This window comes from Callorhinus ursinus, unplaced genomic scaffold, assembly GCF_003265705.2.
Source record: "Callorhinus ursinus isolate GAN/ISIS: 27379988/994484 unplaced genomic scaffold, GSC_fseal_2.0 scaffold4, whole genome shotgun sequence".
Classification (NCBI taxonomy): Eukaryota; Metazoa; Chordata; class Mammalia; order Carnivora; family Otariidae; genus Callorhinus; species Callorhinus ursinus.
Genome location: NW_027397066.1, coordinates 86,238,803 through 86,258,856, shown reverse-complemented (window position 1 = coordinate 86,258,856; position 20,054 = coordinate 86,238,803). Strand labels below are relative to the sequence as shown.

Below are 20,054 nucleotides of genomic sequence, written 5' to 3'. Positions count from 1 at the left end.
ATAATATAATGTTAACTTAAAAAATTTAACATCACCCAGCATGGCAGAACACGTTTCTGGCTTTGACTTCTTATCATGACAGATACACTCCCACAACTCTTACTTGCCAAAAAAATATTGGTTAGGCTTAGTCATAAAATGGAAATCTCAAAGGGAAATCTTTAAAGAAGAAACAGCTGTTTAGGCTCAAAGGAAACATGAAAATCTGTTTTTGACTTTCCCACTGAAAGATACTCTGAGTTCTTTTCTGGACTCACAGTGGGTGGTTATGGTGCATGTAGGCATTGGGATTTGTAAGAACTCAAGAGATGAGGTTCATACAGCTTTGAATATTAAACTGAGTCAGCAGCCCCAATTTGAGATTATCCTCTGTTTTTGGCAAAGTCATAATTTTAACTTCTGCCAGACATAAAATTTATTTTATGAGGTATTAGAAATTTCAAAAACTACATCTGAATGAAGTCTCTATTGCCACTGGTAAATGTCTATTTTAATTGTGTATGTTGTTTTGTTTTGTTTTTGGAGAATTGTTTTAAATATGCATAACCCAAATCTAAAATTCATCTAAATAATTACCTCTACCTTTTGAAATTCCAGACCAAAAGAAGCAAAAGTATGCAGACTGGCCTTTAAAATGTCTTAATATATGAAGCACATCTTCTAACGGTTTTGTACTCAAGACCAGTTAAACTATAATTTTTCTTAGACCCTGGCCCAACCATTGCTCATGGATTTTAAATGCAAATAACACAATTCAGGAAAGTTCTTAACATAGAATTTCTTTCTGTATGTCAGATTCCATTTCAGGCAATAGCATTTATAGAAATTATAGAAAAGCCTACAGGGGAAAAATACCAGAGATATAGAATAACTGAAAATTAAATCAATCACAAAGAATGTGAAATATAGTTTACATGAAACTTCAAGAAATTTAAATAAAACAACTGTTATTTTCACAAGAAGTTCTTTGGTAGTTTAGAAGTTCAAGCCACCAAGTCTAAGAGGAAGACTGCTTTAAAAAAAACAAAGACAAAAACAAAAAAACAAACAAGGCAGATACTTAATTCCTGAGAAAAATGCTATCACTGACATCATCTCAAGGTGCCTTAACTTTCATTTTCTTTTTTTTTTTTTTTTTAAGATTTTATTTATTTGACAGAGAGAGACACAGCAAGAGAGGGAACACAAGCAGGGGGAGTGGGAGAGGGAGAAGCAGGCTTCCTGCTGAGCAGAGAGCCCGATGCGGGGCTCGATCCCAGGACCCTGGGATCATGACCTGAGCCAAAGGCAGACACTTAACGACTGAGTCACCCGGGTGCCCCTCATTTTCTTTCCGATTAAAGTCATTTAAATACATCTTTTAAAGAGGGAACAATGGAAATTAGGGTACACTGAACAGTATTTTATACCTAGAACAGTCCATCGTGAGTTTGAGTCATGTGTTATGAATCAACATTCTATCTTCCAGCACATCATTTATAAAAGTGGATTTATGGCATTGAGGTACACACCATTACAGTTTTGGATCATAACTACAACAGGAGGCCAAGTCACACTTTCCTATATGAAAAGTAACTTTCCTAGACACATTATAGTTGATTTGCACCCCCCCCATGACCCAGAGAAAACCCATGTCAACATGAAGTTAGTAAAGCAGTATTAGTCAGATTAATAGCAAAGGAACAAATTATGGTAGCAATGGGCTGTTGCAACCAGCAGCACAGTATTTCCACATATTCAGTAAACTATACTGTAGTTTGGTGAATGCAGAGGAAAGGAGACTAAAGGAAGAAGTGCAAAATTAAAATTATTTTAGGACCAATTGTGAGTAAATTAACTCCTGTAGGATTTCAGTGCAGCACTATAAATTCTCCTGTATTCTAATGTTATACAGGAATGGCATAGCAGAGGAACAATCGTAATGAAGCTTTCTCCAAGTGAAGATTAAACTTCCTAAACTGGATGAGGTCAACAAACACACACATACTAGCACTTGGATGCACTAAATATATTTAACAGCATGCCCCTGCTCTCCTATTCCAAATGTTTATATTCCTCAAAAATAATGCAAGTCCATAGCCACTAATTTCTTGCTTATATAGTAGTAGTAAAAATGAAAGCAATCTTTATTACTATTGTGGAAATAATAAATGGGATTGAACTGACGAATGAATCAGTTTGTTTCTACAGAAATTCTATAAGCCTGATATTTTGATGTTTGCTACATTAGCATTATGTATCTGTTTCAGATACTGCAACATAATAATGGTGTCAATACTTACTAGTGTGGTGGCCAGGCACACAAGAATTGTCACTTGCAGTAAGTGGACACACAAATATTTTCAAGTTTATGGCACGATCGAGTTCATGGGGTACAGACATTCAGACTTTCAGCAAGCTGCTCCTAACTAAATGTCTGCACTGTCTGAAGGTACGAAATGGTTAAGGAAATCACCTCAAATTACCCACGTTAGCAAATCCAACTTCCTTCTGCATGACTGAAACAGGCATTTTGGTCTCCATTTTATAAATGTAAAAATGCAGGTTCGACTCCCTTGGGTCAGACCCAAGATCAGGTTTTGCGGTCAGTGGAGAGAGAGGGGAGGCTTCACTTACTCTTCATTCAGGGCACACCGGCGATTGGTGAGAGTGCCGTATTTCCTCAGCGTTTCAGTGAGCTCCGAGTAGAGTTTGTCAGCCAGGGACAATGGGATTCCTTCCCACACCAGGATGAGAATCACAATCACTGCAGCCTCACATGTGTGGCCAGCTCGCTCCCGCACCAAGCACAGTAGCTTCTCCTCACTGCAGCTTCTGCGAACCACCTGTGCGGGTCCCCATTCCACCCCAACACCCCCACCCCCACCAAAACAAAACAAGGGTCACTTGTGGCAGAGGAGGGCACTGATTTATGTATGCATATTTTTTCATGTCTGGGTCACAATTACGGCAACATTGGCCAGCACCTGCAACTTGCCTTTTGCTACCCATCTGTAAAATGGGGTCAGAACTGGGAGAGATGCAAAACTGCTCAATGTTTAGCAGACTGTACCAGTACAGGGAGGGGTAATGACCCCTGCATTAAAGCTAGAGCTATATGGAAGAACTGCAGGTCTTTTTCACAAAGTTCAAGGCTTTCAAAGATGACACTATAAAGATTAATGGAAGGTATTTAAAGGATTAAGGATGACTTCACATTCCAGAAGAATTACACTTTTTATCAATTTGAATGGACTCCTCCCCACTAACGTCTTTCAATTAAATACAGTTTGTACGTGCTTTAAAAACTAATCTGCCTTTTTCTTAAGAGCTAACACAAAATAAATATAAGCAATGTTCACTTCAACTGGCATAAATGACTCTACTCTTTGATCTGGTAGCCCAATTCTCAGGGTTAATGAATCAAAACGCCCAAGATTAAGACCAAAGGCCTTGTCAGGTCACTTACCCATTTAGCAATAGGACATCCCTGAGAACTTTTGCCTTCTTTACCAGTATAGATGACTCTTTCAATCCTAATAGCTTTACCCTTCTGTCCAAACCTTAAAAGAAATCCACAGAAACACACACACACACACATAAAATTAACAAATGAAACCGAGGCAACCAAAATATTGAACATTTGAGCATAATTTTATTCTATGACCACACCCTGAGAAATGAATGGTTTAATTTATTTTTAAAAAATAAGTCTAAGCCAAGCAAACTGGATAACACACTTTAAGCTTTGTATTTCTTTGGTATCAAAATATATTGATAATTGTAATGAACTAGTTTGAAATTATATGTTGGGTGAAAATAAATGGGAAAGCTTATTTTTAGACATAATTTCACAAAGTACAAAACTTTTTTAAGTTTGTTAAATTCAGTCTTCTAAGATATATACTATTTGATTTTTGTCCTTTACTAAATTTAGCTATTTTAAAACTTGGGGAATCACAACAGATTTTAGTTAGAACTGTTCCTCAAAGAATCTCTACCATTTTTTAAAGATGGCTTGCAAATAACTAGCATCCAGCAATTTTGAAAATATAGGATAGCTCTAGAGATAGATTATATTTTCCCTTCTGACCAAGGCACTACTTACTACTTGCTAATAACAAAAGGCACTTAGGGAAATTCACTGTATCTGCCAGGCTACTAGAGGATTATTTAGTGAATTTCTACATACTAATTTAGAAATGGATAGTTTGTAAATTGGGCAAGAATGATACAATGTCCTTGCTGCCCACAATGTCTCCTAACATATTTTAATAATAACACTGCCTACCTCTTAAAGAAAAAGCCCCCTAGCATAGTTAACAGCTCACATCTGTGGATACCTATATGAAAGTCTCTCTCTGCATTGATGGTCTCACTCATATGCAGGACTGACTGTGTAGATTCAGGTAAATACTTGCCTACCTGATTGACAGTTAAAAAAAATGCAGCTATAAATAGAATCTGTCTCTATTTCTATTCAGCATCTCACACTTACCCTCTGCTCATACTAAGGGACAACTTCCTTAGAGATAACTACTCATTTACAGCTGTAGGTGAATTTAACTCAGTGGTTCCTTTCTTATACCACATCTCCCCTCCCTTTCTTCTTGGATACTTTATCATCAAGTGGGAAAGCCAGAGTGGGGCCTCTCTTTACAGCCTGTGCCAGCACCCCTGTGCCTGGCAGGCGGGCTGGCTGGTTCTCGTGCGTGCCTGGGTTTTCTGGCATCCATCTCAAAGTGGGCAGCCTGTGCCAGCTCGCAGACTATTAGTCCTGTCAAATATTGTGACTCTCTGGTGAATAGCACAGTGTGGAGTGCTGGCAACCCTAGAATAGCTAAGCCTACTAATAATTACTCAATTTACAATTGTTTACTGCTTTGTATGTGAAAGCTGAAAAAATTCTGACATATACAAAAGGATAAACGTTAATCTGCCCTGTGCCTTTGCGTTAATTACCTTTCTTCCATGATTTCTCTAATAGCTGCCACATTAGGACCTGCTCCTAGATGGGTATAAAAAGGACCTTCATCTTTTTCAATAATTTGCTCTGTTGAGATAATAGAAGATTATTATTTTAGACCTCAATTATACTAAATATAAAGGCTACATCCACAAAGCTTATCCCCCAACTGTACATTAAGGGCCCTAAATGTGACTTTAAACATTTTTTTTCTTTAAAATGAATAAACTGATGGACTAATCTATTAGAAAATGTGCCAAATAATTAAGTATATGTACATGCTGGCTGTCGGATAAAAATATATTAAATTACATTTCAGTCACGGTATAAGAAATTATTTATTTTAAACAAAATAAGTGGAACTAAACAAAACAGTGAGGGAATTAGAATATATTATATGTAATACCGACTACAATCCAGTTTTTTGAACTGAAAAAAATTTTTTTATAGCTAACTAGAAGCCTGCCTACTACTTGGATGTTAAAAGATTAAAAATTTCCTGTCTTATCTCACCCCCAGGATATTGCTCAGTTTTTATTGTCAAGGTATCTTTTTCTCCTCGTTTCCCCTCAACATTTAATTGCTGTGTTTTGAAAATAAGAATACTGATTCCAGACCCGTATTTGTGTGTACTTTAGAATAATTTATGATGAGAGAAAATTCTGGAGAGAGGGTCAGGTAAAAAGAAGAGGTTCTTGTAGACTATCGAAGATGGAAAGGGGGAGGAGAGGTAAGATGATGGGAGAAAAGACTGCAGATAATTAGAACTTACCTAACATTATCTATGACATGTGTGGTACGGCACCCCTGGGGCAACCTAATATTAACCGCACAAAGGGGCAGTATGGATCCTCCCTCCATTCTTCTATAAGCTGTGGGGTGTCCCGTTGTAAGAGGAAGAACATGAGGTGGGTGGACCACTGGCCATATCAGTTTAACATTTGTTTTTTTCAAATGTCTTCTACTGTATCCAAGCTGAGAGACTATAATGAAGTCTTCGTATATATTTTATATGTTATATATATATATACACACACACATATGCACCTATCAGCAAAATGTTTCCCTATTCCAACAGACCTATCACGTATCTTGAATTTTAACAAAAACGTGTTGGTTTGAAAAAAGAAAAGAAAACAGCATATTTTCTATTAAAAAGATGACACTTTAAAAACAGAATCAAAATGAATATAAATCATACAATATTTCAAGTGTATAACTGAAGCGCAATGTCATGAGTATTCAGAACTTCAGCATTATAATTTCCCCCAACTCACCAAGACTGAAGATAATTTCCCCCATCTAGAAATTAATGTTCCAAAACCACTAATATGTTCAACCTTGAACTAATACATATTAAAAAGCTCCCACATTAAGTTGCATATAGCAGTTACTTTTCTCATTTTAATAGATGTTTTTAGAGATGCCTAGACGTCTCTTCAGGAGATGATATACAAAGAGTTAAACAGACTGATTAATCTAAAACAGATACCTTTACATTTTAAAGGGTTTGATTAGAGGAAGAAATGAGCATGCACATTGTTTTAATTTTTTTTGGAAAAACTGAATGTAAGTGAAGTTCTCTCTTGCACAGCACAAGCATCTGTAATTTAAAGACAAAAAATGTAAGCTTCAGGTTTTTTATGAGCCCTTACAAATTGCTGCCAGACTCAAGATTTTTTTTTTAAAAAGAAAGAAAATCCCATATCTGAAGATGAATTTGCTAATTCTGGATAAACACCATGTGTCTCAGTACATTTCTAGCACTTACCTACACATCTGCATGATGGGAAATCATACTGAGTCTTGACAGGTGTATCCAATAAATTTTTTATAGGAGTATCTAGTAATTTGGAAGGTGACTCTAAAAAATTATTGAGAACAGAACCAGCTGTTCTTTTGGTTGGTGTCTTTTCTGAAGAAGGAGTTGCTTGCTGCTCTAAAGCTTGGGTGTGGCTATCAAGTTCTGCAGCAGTGGTCTGTCTAGTTAAAACTGTGACTGGCCCTGACATTTCAACTTTTACTTGCTTCTGTGATTTGAGAGTTAGAGCCTTATGGTCAAATAATGATTTGACCTGAAACTGCTTCAGATGTTGCTCCATGGTCTCAAGGATGCTCCTTTGCTGCACATTATCACAACTCGGGGGTGGAATCTCTTGCTTAGTTATCTTTTTCCATGTTTTGTTTTCTGGCTGTGCCGACATGGGGCGCATACAGGTATGGGGCTTGGATCCAGGTTCAACCTTAATTGGCCTGTGCATCTGACTATGACAAGACTCAGTTTGGGGATGTTGTATCTGCTGCTGTTCTTGCTTTTGCAAGAGATGCCACCTTAGAGCAGCATGCTTTTGAATGTCCTTCTGGGGAGGCGTCTGAATGTGACTTCCTCCCTGGTCAGACACAGGGAAAGCATTTGCTTGGTTTTGCATCAGGTACCTTTGCTGAGGGAGCTGTGCTGCTTGCTGGCCAGACATATCTTGGTTTCTACTTCTGTATCCCTGTAGAACTGAAGCTTGTTGAGGCTTCTGCTCTTGTTCTTGAAAGCACCTATGAAGAACATCTTGCTTTGGAGTCACATTATTTGGAAAATATTGCCTGTGATGCAAGTTTTGGGTCTTGTTTCCTGCAAAGAGTTCAGAATTTATAGTCTGTTCTTTATTTTCTGGAACTAGGTGTGTACTGTTTGAACAAGAAATCTGTAGTTTGCTTTCATTTGATTTCAAGATCTGACCATAGGGGTAATTTCTACTATTCATATTCTGTACTTGCTCCAATCCCATTTGAGTAGTATGAGTCTGGAACTCACTTGATTTCAAATACTGATTTTCACCACGGAAACATTCTTCCACTTTAATCTGGCTAAAGAATGATCCTTCCCTTTGCTGATCATTGTTGCCTTGGGGATGAGAGAAAGTCTGGGGCATTTGTTCTTTATTCTTCATTTGTAATTTTTGCTGCTGCTGCTGGTTTTGAGACATAAGTGAGTTCTGGGATGGTTGTGTTTGTGTTTGTGCTGCCGGTTTATGAGGCTTGTGTTGTAAAAGGTGTGAGTTTGAGAATGGCTCAGTCTCTGAAGCCTGCTGATTCAAGTGCTGTTTTAACGTTGGGGGTATGAGTTTCTCACTTTGGGAATCTGGTCTTTGTTCAAAATAAAACCTGTGGGTGCACAATGACTGCACGTGAGCTTTGGATGAAGGGTCTATCTTGGAGAAGTGCACCTGGAGTGAGGGTTTTTGGAAATGGAGCTGCTGGTCCACTGTACCTTGAGACTGCCCTGGATTCATCTCACCTTGGTACCTTTGTGGCCTCTGCTCTGGCTGCATTATTTTCTGGATGTAAGCCTGCCCTGGGAGCCCCCCAGGCAAGCTGGAATTTCCAGTGTATTGTTTGGAGGTCATTTGATTGGCGGGGTTGGACTGATACTGAAGAACTGACCGCAGTGATGCCTCATGACACTTTGGGTGCGATTCTGCTTGACGAAAGTGAGGGGGCTTCAATTCAATCCACCCCGGTTTCAGATAGTGCTGTGCTGGGAGCACAAGACCTCGTGTTTGTTCCTTGTCTCGACCCTTCGGCCTATCTTGCTCTTCGTGTCCCATCAACTGCTGGCAGGGGTCCTGTGGAGCCCCACTGCTACCAAGAATTGGTGGGTTATGCTTGAGGTGTTCTGCTATTTGTCTCGCTTTCTCAGAACATGCTGGAACCGTCATCATCCCTGGAGTCTGCATGTCATTCTTGTTAACACAATTACTCTGAGGCCTTTCTGGAAGCATCAGAGAATGGCTGGATGCATGTGTAGATGGATTAGGACTCGGGGATGGCTGTGCCTCAGGTTGACCCTCTATTTTCACTTCCCTTAAAAGAGTTGGGTTACTTTGGTTGGGGTAGTGATGGTGTTCTTCCAAAACTCCATCGTTCAGAGTACTCTTTCTTTCTGAAGGAAGCTGAGAAACCTGTGGAAGAGGAGGAGGGGGAGAAAGAAGCAATTGTGATGGTGGTGATGTGGTAGGGGCAGAAAAGGAATCCTTAGTGAACACTGAGCTTTGCTTGAAGTGAGCACCATTTGTTTCATTTTGCTTTAAATACCGTTCAGAGCTGCCACTGGGAGCCTGCACATTGCTGCTGGAACCTGAACAGAATTCTTCACCAGATACCAGCTTTGTGGTTCCTTGTATAGGACTGTTTGCAGCACGCGACAGGCATATGTCAAAAACTGATTTTTGTTTTTCTGGTTTCTGAAAAGGACAGGTCCCTATCACTGCAGCTGTCTTACTGGCTTTGTCAGCATCACGGGCCTCGGTCACCACTGCAACTGGCTCTGGAGGCAGCTCAGAGTTCGAGGTCGGTGGGACATTGGTCTGCCCTGAGGTATGCGATGGGTGAGTGAGCTCACAGGACAACTCGTTAGTAGCCTGACTGTTAATGGCATGTATGTGAGATGTGGTTTTCTGCACCGCAACGGAAACACAATCTGGATAATATTGAGACAGTGTTTTTTCCAGGAGTTCACCATGTGTGTTTTCCATGGAAGAGGCAGAAACTGTAGCACCATTAGGCATTAGCACTGCCTTGTTTTTAAGAAGTAATACAATGTTCTTGTCATGGTAGTTAGCATTTTTCTCTTCCTGCTCATTCAGAATCCGAAGCTCTGGTTTTTCAGACCTACTGCAGTTATGTGTTGAAAAACTGATGAAATCTTTAACTGCATTTTCTTGGGCTACAGAGCTCACGGATTCTCTCTTATCACTCAAATCGGAGACATTCAGTTGACTGCTGCCTTTGCCTGGATTTCTTTCTTGGCTTTCCCCGAAGTTATTTCTTTCTCCATTAGCCTTTTGGTCTTGTCTCAATTTCTTGTTCTGATGAAGCCCAGAGAGAGAAGGTTCACTAACTGTGCGCTTTATTCCTCCATTTTGCAAGCACCTGGAATACCCTCTGCCTTCTTGTATAAAGTCCGGACTCACGCGACTATTCTGGCTTCTCTTCATATGGGGTATTCCATAATAACTTTTGAAAGACTGCCACTTGGTGTCTCCATTTACTTCTGGATAAGGTCTCTCAGTTAATGGGCTTCCATTCTGGAGCTTTAGAGCCAGAGGTTCTGTCTGGCAGATGGGAGAAGGAGATGGTGTCAGGAATGGACTTAGTCTGTTGCCCTCAACATGGTTGGTTCTATCCTGTTCCATCAGGCTTGCTTCGGGGCCATCCACAAGGCTGCCCTCTGAATGAATTCTAAAGAGCAGGGAAACAGAAATTGAAGTGCATTTATACATATTAGCACTAATAATAAATCTGGGAGCATAATCATGGCATTAATGATACTGAAATTCCTAGACATAGCAAACTGCGATACTCATTTTCATGTTTCAGACTGACAACCAATAGCTACTCGGGAACTGATTACTCTTGTCTTCTCAGCAACTCTCAAATATTTATGGTCATAGAGAACAAATATGATCAAAAGCACCAGCTAATGTGGGAAGTTCATAGTGCATTAGTAAATAGAATCAACTTCCTTCCCAAATAACTCTTTTTGTCAAAATGCTAAGAACAATAGAGAAAGATTGCCAATCCTTTCTTTCTTCTCTAGTACCTTATACATCCAATCACTTGCTAAGGTCTATCAATTCCATTTCCTATATGTTCCTTGAATTATCCCACTGATACTTGGTAGCCAGACATACATTATCTTGCTTCATTATTTGTTGCAGTAGCTTTTTAGAGGGTTTCTTCCCCTGCCCACCCTGTCCTCTCCCTAGTTCTTCAAGGTTCCTTCAAATTGTTACCAAAGGAAATGTTCTTAATGCAAATCTGATGTCACAGCCTCCTTAACATGCTTTTCTGGCTCCATATTGCCTGTATTAGTAGTTCTCAAACTTTCTCACCCACACGCCTGAAAGACAAGGCATGCTCCCTTTAGTGTTAATATTCCAGGAAATGGAATGGGGTGAGAAGTGTCGTTTATAAAATGTCACTTCTATTCGATGTCTTCCTCCACAGGCGCTGGCTGCCCACTTCTACTGAGAATCCCTGCCTGACACAAATGGTTTTTCATAGGCAGATTTCTGTTTTTCTCTCCTCCTACTTCCTCTCACAGCTTATACTTGAACTATAACAACAGCTTATAAATATCCAAACATGGTAAATGGTTTCAGACCTCCATGCTGTTGTTTTGTCGGCCTAGAATGTCTTCTGAGTACCTTGATTTGCCCAATGACTCCTATGCGTTCCTCTGAAATAGTCTCAGATATCACTTCCTTTACGATTTCTTCTTTGATTTTCTAAGAGAATAAATCACTCCCTTTTCTATGTTATTTCTATATCTTGTATATGGCTTGCTGCTGAACATATCATACTTGATTTTATTTCGTTTACTCACTGGACTGTGAACTTCTTAAGATTACTCTACTCTGTTTTTGTGCTTAGTATAGAGTGAGCATCCAATCAGTTTCACAAAACTGATATAAATTTGCTCATCTTACAATCATTTCTTCATTCACTCATTAATTCAAATATTTCTGAGATCAATACTGATGGAGATTTCAAAGTCCAAATGATTGGAGTGCACGGAGGAATGGGCACTAAAAAACATAAATAATCCATCATATAAAGTGAATGCTGCCCCATTCATAGTACAGTCATGCTTTATTTTCCTACAGTTTTTCTCATCACATTTATTTTAAGGAGGTAAGTAAAAAATCTAGACTATTTTCCTTTTGTGCTACAAAAAACTATAGCCATTGCTTATTAAGTGCAAAAGAGGAAGAAATAAGATATAAACACTGGAAAGCAACACTAAAGTTATCATTTACAGATAATAGGATCGTATACTGGTCAACCAAGAGAATCAACTGAAAAACTGTTACAGTTTATGAGAAAAGTAGTTGAATAAGAAAATCAATAGCTTTGATATATAACAGCAACAACCAGTCAGAAGCTTTAGTGGAATAAAATACTGTAACAGGAAAAAATATTCTTAAAACATTAGGAATAAATTTAAAAAGAAATGTGGAAGTCCTATTTAAATAAATCTTTAAGACTGTATTGACAGATACATAAAAGCAAAACAAGTAGAAAGGTATAATATGTTCTTGGGTAGTTGTCAAATGAATTTATTAATTTAATTTATTCTCAATAAAAATACTAGCAGATTGTTGTGAGGAATTAAAGAACCTGACTCTAAAGTTCATGTGGAAAAATAAACAAACTGGATAGCCAGGAATAACCTGAAAAAGAATTGTAAAGGGGTCTGGGCAGGGCAGTAACCAAATTAAAAGATACTAAAAAAGAACAAAGGCTACTATACTTAACACAGCTTGTACTTGCAAATTAGTAAATAAAAGAGTGTTAATAAGACGAATGAAACAGAACAGAATGTCCAGAAATCGATCCTAACACACATAGAAATGTGGCATCCTGATGGCACTGCAAATCAATATGATATTGGAATAACTGGACAGCTTCTGAAAAAAATGATCAAGTTGGATTTACCCCCAACATCTTACACCAAAATGAATTTTGGTTGGATTTAACACTTAATATGTAAAACAAAACTCTAAAAAAAAAAAATCTAAAACAGTCTGAGAAAACTTTAAAAAAATAATCTAATGACTGGGTAAGGTCTATGACAAAAAATTTAGAAGCCATAAAAAATGAGAAAGTTCAGTAAAATCTATGCATGCAAAAATAAACCCATAAGTGAAGTTAAAAAATCACATAAAACTTTTCTTAATATACAGAACTCTTACAAATTGACAAAGGAAAAACCAATCATTGAATAGAAAAATGAGCAAAGGACATGGGTTCACTGAAAATGAAATGCAAATGGCCCTTAAATGTTTAAAAAGATGTCTAGTATCACTCATAAAAAGAAATGTAAATTAAAATCTCAGCAAGATACAGCTTTTTTTTCCCTCAAATTGGCAAAGATCAAAAGGTTTGATAATACAAGATATTGGCAAGCACATGGGGAATAACACTCCCCTGTGTGGTTCATGGGAATGAAAATGAGTACAAATACCATGGAGGACAATTTAACAATAATCTTCAGAGTTTCACAGAAACTTTCTTTGTTCAGTTTTAAGAAGTTATCTAACAAATATGCTCATATATATGTTAAGTAATGTGTGAACAATCTTTTGCAATAGTAAATGGTGGGAAACAACCTACATTTTCAGGTGGAAGTATTTCCAAGTAATTAAATGAAATACAGCAAGCTGCAGAATGGTATGTATAAGAATGCTATAACGTGGGGGCGCCTGGGTGGCTCAGTTGGTTAAGCGTCTGACTTTGGCTCAGGTCATGGTCTCAGGGTCTCAGGATCAAGCCCTGCAGTTGTTGCGCCCCGCGTGGAGCTCCATGCTCAATGGGGAGTCTGCTTCTCCCTCTCTCTCCCTCTGCCCCCTCCCCCAGCTCCTGCTGTCTCTCTCTCTCTCTCTCTCTCTCAAATAAACCAATAAATAAAATCTTTTAAAAAATGTTACAACCTGTACATTTACAAAAATAAATATAAAATCAGCTCTGGGAGAACATACAACAAAACTGTAATAACATTTTGCATCCAGAAAAAAGAATGGAGAGTCCAGAGAATAGCACTGGGAAGGAAACTGCTTTTTATTATTGTTTTTGTAACTTTTAGGCATGTATATTACTTAATTAGTAAATAAAACTTAAACTGCCAAGTCAAATTCCTACTGTGCAAAGAAAACAGAGCATAGTGTTTATTTCTGCTAGACCAACTTCCTACAAATGTTAAGAAATGGGTTAGATGTGCATATGGCTATGGGGCCCTTTAAATGTGTTGAGCACAAATGAAGATGTGCCATAAGTGTAAATACACACTGGATTTCAAAGAATTTAGTGTGGACAAAAAAAATATAAAATAATTTGATTTTTAAAAATATTTATTACATGTTGAAATAATACTATTTTGGATATTTTTTTTATTTTTATTTTTTTTATAAAGTAGTTCTTTTTTTTAAGATTTTATTTATTTATTTGACAGAGAGAGAGACAGCGAGAGCAGAAACATAAGCAGGGGGAAGAGGAGAGGGAGAAGCAGGCTTCCTGCTGAGCAGGGAGCCCGACGTGGGACTCGATCCCAGGACCCCAGGATCATGACCTGAGCCGAAGGCAGACGCTTAACGACTGAGCTACCTAGGTGCCCTATTTTGGATATTTTAAATAAAATATATCATTAAAGTAATTTCATTTGTTCCTAAGTTTTTACTTGTTTTAGTGTAAGTACTGGAAAATTTTAAATTTCATATATGGCTTATATTGTATTTCTATTGGACAACTCTGAGCTAGACTAATACTCTTGATCATCAATAATCCTTAATAATAATAAAAAAAACTTTAGGTTCTGGAATCATGAATGAAAATTGATTTGTAGTCTTAAATGTAAGGGGTTTCTGCAAAATCAGGGCCACTACCACTTTTCAAAAATTAAGGAGCATAGAAATAAGCCTAGATAAATTCTTTAGAGACCAGGTCAATCAGCTTTCCAAATACTATAACAAAAAATGCTTTCTTTTGGCAACTGTAAAATCATTTCACACTCATACCAATCAAAAAGTATTTACATATACACACACATGTACATTTATGTTATGTTATATATTTTATAAAACTTGCAGGCTCCATATACAATATATATTATTCTACTTAATTTTCTAGATATAAAATACTGTAAGCATTTAACACATTATTCTCTATTATGATCCGTTCCACATAATTTGGACATTCTTTAAAGTGTCAAGGGCACAATTACCATAGATGGAGTTTGCAAATCTTTTATGAGAATAGCTAAGAACAAATGAAGGTGACTTAAAATGAAATTTATTTCAATATGGAACTTTAAACACAATAACCATCTTTAAATACTAATTTAAACTATTAACAGAACTATTCTGTCTGTGACAGCAATTTCTTAACAGAGTATAACCACTGGATGTGAAAAGCTAAAGGGTTAACATTTTTAAGGAGAGCAAGAAAATTATGTATTATCTTTTTATTTTAGGACAAGGATAATTTTTTTTGAGGCTTAATTGTAACTGGTTTATGAATCTGATTCAGAAAATTCAAACCAATAAAGTGCCATTGTAGAGGAAGAAAAAATACTTTATTCAAGTTCAATATATCCTAAACCACACTTTTTGTGTACATACCCCAGAATATTACATGATCCAGTAATCTAGTTGTACAGCACATTATTCATTCACAATCAAAATCACACTGGTGATTTTATACTGACACTGGCAAGCATTATTTATTTTAATAAATGAAAGAAAGAAATGAGACCTGTTCCTCTTGGTCATTGTAGAAATATTTAAAAAAGCATTGACACTATAATCTTTACAGCATCATTTACAAAGTTTTTCCAAGCTTACAAAAGTCAATAATTTATATATAAAAGAAAAAATCCAAGATAATTTTTTGTAGATATCTATATGCTGATCAGTGAAACTAGAGTTAATAGGTTTTTACAAATTTAGGGAAAAAAAAACTTTTTCTGAAATTAAACTGAATGTAAATTTTTGCTATAGAGATTTTTGTGTGACATTCCTTTTGCTTTTTAGAGACCAGGAATAGAAATCGTTTTTATTCATTCATATCTGTTCTTATAAGTAACTGATATCAGAAATACTTTGAATTCTCATAGCTGAGTGTTTTGAGATTGAGATTAAATATCCTTTATTTAATTACTATAATGTACAGTACCAATCAGGATACTATTCCCTTGGGCAACCGAATATTCAAATGTTTTTTAAAGTAATGCTAGCTCTTGGAGGTTTGTGTATGGTAATTTATGCCAAATAAAATTGTATCTATAAAAACCAGGAGAGATAATTTTTATTTTAGAAGTCTCAATTTTTCACTAGGGATAGTGACTCACCTAAGAGGATACTGTCCAATCAAAGTTAAGGCATTTTTTTTCCCTAAAAGTGTTATGAAGTTTAAATGCAAGAGTATAGGCAGAAGAGCTTCTGGTAAACCTGGTGAGGCTGACTGGGTAGGCTTACCCAGGAATCTTTTTCATGGTGCCAGTACTTCATGTTACAGTAATTAGTTACAATTTAAAAATGAATAGTGAACTTTTAACATATACCTGAAGAAATGCTCTTATGGGTCATGGCTGATTTCAAGCTATCAACCTTCAGCTTACAAAATTCCTGAAAATTTTACAATCTGCTCTCACAAACTGTTACAAGCTGGTTCTAACACACTACTGTTAGAGCTACCAAAATATTAACAAATCGTATTACTTACTTTCTTTTTTTTTTAAAAATGGAATGAAAGTTCCCTAAGATCAAGTACATGCCATATTATTTTGATAGTCTTCAATCCAGAGTCATACTGGACAACAAAACTCTTGTTCCTAGAATCAGTGAATTGCATTTTAAACTTTTGGAAGGCTAAGAAATTTTACAGTGACATATCCAAAATGAGTGATAATATGTGATGATGATGGTCCTAACAATGTATAAAACATTTCAGAGTATAGGAAAGGATCTAGTTCCATTCTCTCACTTTACAGATGTAAAAAACTGAGCAATTTGCTTCAGGTTAGGCATCAAAATAATCTCCCACAAGGGCTAGACTGGTGGCTCCGTAATATCAAGAAAAACACATAATTCAGAGAGTAGGTTTTATTTTATTAATAAATTCACTTTGCCAACATTTGACTCTTTATAGGATTAGGATGAAAAAATAAAGTATTCTGGTTACACGTCTGTAGGGCTGTAACTATTTGCACAATTAAGGGCATTTTACATGTATTTTGAAGTATCATGTCTTTGAATTGGAACAGAATAAAAAAGAAAATGGAAACATTTAGTACATGGAATTTGAAGTTCCCACAGTTATTCTGATCCCTTCTTTGCTACCTCTCTAGATTACCTTTTCAACTGATGCTGGGTTGCTGATGATTTTTTCTCTAAAATATTTGAGGACAATTTCCCTGGTAATGTTATGGAGAGAATTAGAGCCCAACACTCTCTAGTTCATTTGTGCATTCAGTCAAGCATTAGTTGAATCCCCGCTCAGTGCCAAGTGCTATGGAGTAGCGCAAACACAAAGATGTACAGATCATGTACTGCCCTTGACTGTGGTAAGGCAGTGTGACTGTTCAAGAGCCACAGGACTATAGGAGAGGGGAAATATACTCCTAGCTGTCAAGGTCTGCATACCATCAACCGAAATCTCTCATGAAATTTAACTTCATTCCCTCTTGCCACAGTAAGAAACAAATACTTATCCCACTAAGTCAAAGTTAGTTTTAAAAGGATAATAATGAATGTTCATCAAACATATCTATCAACATCACTGAGGCAGAAGGACTAGTGTCTTAAGTAGAATGTATCAGTAGTCATCAAGTATAGAGGAGACTATGTAAAAAACTTGGTAGAGTACATTTTTAATTTTTTAATTTTTTAAAGATTTCATTTATTTATTTGAGAGACAGAGAGTAAGAGAGAGAAAGCACCAGAGGGGGGATGGTCAGAGGGAGAAGGAGACTCCCCGCTGAGCAGAGAACCCGATGTGGGACTCTATCCTGGGACTCCAGGATCATGACCTGAGCCAAAGGCAGACGCCCAACCAACTGAGCCACCCAGGTGTCCCAGTAGAGTATATTTAAAAAAAAAAAAAAAAAGTCATTCAACAAATGACTCACGGAAACTTTTCTAACTACTGAACCCTTAACCTAGGAAAAGACATGGCATACACTTTTCTGCTTTAATAGTTATCTTTGCTAATCAAAATGCAGTAAGTAGCTCATTATTTAAATTGTACACACATGCACACACACATGGTTTTTGATTATGTGGTACAGTATGAGGTTTCTTCATACCTAAAAAGGAAACAATATGACTTAAATGTTAATGCACAAAATATAACACTCAAATTCTAAAACCGACTTTGGCATTTTTAAAATAAAGATTTATTTATTTATTTTTGAGGGGGAGAGAGAGAACATGAGCAGGAGGTGCAGAGGGAAAGGGAGATTTACGCCAAGCATGTAGTCTGACACAAGGCTTGATATCACAACCCTGAGATCACATCCTGAGCCAAAACCAAGACTTGTATGCTTAACCAACTGCGCCATCAGGTGCTCCTTGCATTTCTTTTTAAAGACTAAAGAGACAGATTTAGCAATTATTTACTTAAATGACAGATGTCAATTAAACCACAACTTAAAATGTCGTAATTTAGATCCTATTGGTCATATTATTTATGTTTATCCCTTTAATAGTCCAATATTTCCCATACAGTATGCCCTTCTAAGGAATGTAAAAGAACAGTTCTATCAGTCATAAATATCACCAATTTTGTTGGACATTTAAAGGTCAAATTATAACCAGGTAATGTAATATATATATAGGAACAGGCAAAAATATGTTATGGTCACCCTATGATTGCAGCTAATGCTCCTGAATAATTTTTCAGAAGCTACAAGAGTGAGCGAGTGAATGAGTAAGTGAGAGAGAGAGAGAGAAAGAAAGAAAGAGAGAGGGGAGGGAGGGAGGGAAAGAAAGATAATGAGACAGAGGTTGAGAACTTTTTTTTTTTGAGATTGAGAACTTTAAGTGAAAACGCCAAGTATGTCAACCTTCATCCTCTATGTCAGAGGTACAAATTTACTCAGCTGAAAATACTGGTCTTTTGACCAGTTTCCTAAAACCAAAACAGGTTTAGCCACAGCAGTTTTCCTTTGGTATTTGATTTGGCTCCTTCTCTGGCCTCTCTGACATAATTTATTATGAATTCAAGTCACATCGGCAGCATCTGTGAAACAATTACTGCATCTAGGACTGACTCTGCAGTCTAATCCATCATAATTATGACAGGCCTCTTTGAAGATGCTATGATGCATGACTTAAAAATAGCACATTAGTGTGCAAATGGATCAGCATCTCATTTCACCAATATGCATTTAGGGTTGTAATTTAGCTCAACACCATTTGACTCTATTTGAATCACTCAAGAATGGTAGCTGTATCTCTCACCACATAAAGCTGTAGATGGTGCTCAAAATTTGTGAAGAGGGCTTTTTGTTTCTGCTTTTATATTTTGGTTTATTGATTTTGTTGGTGGTGTGTCTTTTACTGTTCTAAGAGAAAAAACATATCATTTAAATCTCATGTCAGTTTTTTCTTCAAGGAGACAAAAGAGTCAATTTATAGATCTGTGTAGTTGCCATACTATAAGGCAGTAAAGTTTTTTCTATAAAAAACCTTTGACTTCATGTACTAATATTAAGAGTACATAAAATATTCTGCCATCATCAGATGAGTCCTATTTACTGATATAAGCAAATTATTGGAGGTAAATTCTTAAGAGCAGTACTTGTAGGGACTGTATCTAAAGTCCATGTTTCAGCATCAGCCTTAGGAGATGATTGAATATGTTTCCAACACCTCCACTGGCAGGTTTTGCAAACCCTATAGGTAATTCTGGTGTTAAAAAATTAATTCGTTCTTGACATAGAAAATGCTGAGTAAAGACGATATATTTGACTCTACTTGCATAGATGGTACTAATCTCCAGATCTATTTTAGAATCTTTCTACCAAAATGGGACATAATTGTGTCAATTATACATTTATTTCAGGATACGAGCAGGACAAAGGGCCTCAGTATTGCCTAATAAAGTATCTGTATGCATAGGGCTCTAAAATCCTAACCATAATGTTGGTTTCAACCCCTATCTTCTGCACCTACGAAATTCCATTTAGTTTGACTTTCTTTCTTAACAGATAATATTAGTATGGTTGTTAAGTCCCACTCAGGTAGTAAGCAAAGTGTTTTTTATAGGGCATTATCAATGAAATTAAAAGCCATTCTTTATTGGTTTAATGTTAACTCCATATTAAAACAAAAATTTAAAGGCAAACAGTTAATCCAAAAATATATATTTTCAACAGCAAAATTAATGTACCCAAGCTATATGTTAAGACTGGAATATAATGGTTCCTATATGCATTAAGTATAGAAAAAATATGAGGTGAATTAGTATTTTCATGGTAAAACTGACTTTTACATTTTTCAATCTTTAAGAACTTTCAATCTTAATATTAAGGAGTCTGTGAAGATACATTTTACATCTT

At 36.6% G+C, this 20,054-nt stretch overlaps 1 protein-coding gene across 4 annotated transcripts in view; it reads right to left on the bottom strand.

Moving 5' to 3' along the window:
- The window catches only part of TET2 (tet methylcytosine dioxygenase 2), a 137,114-nt gene that overhangs the window by 42,984 nt on the left and 74,076 nt on the right, over positions 1–20,054 (bottom strand). For 2 of the 4 annotated variants that reach the window (XM_073892071.1, XM_025873657.2), the window contains exons 3-6: positions 6,717–10,177; positions 4,942–5,032; positions 3,449–3,542; positions 2,617–2,825 (exon numbers count right to left, since the gene is read on the bottom strand). In XM_073892071.1, coding sequence (XP_073748172.1) covers positions 2,617–2,825; positions 3,449–3,542; positions 4,942–5,032; positions 6,717–10,131 — 3,809 coding nt within the window. In that variant the 5' untranslated portion in view covers positions 10,132–10,177. Of the gene's footprint in view, positions 1–2,616; positions 2,826–2,846; positions 3,543–4,941; positions 5,033–6,716; positions 10,178–20,054 lie in introns of those variants that run through there. The other 2 variants (XM_073892072.1, XM_025873658.2) reach the window with 2 other exon arrangements.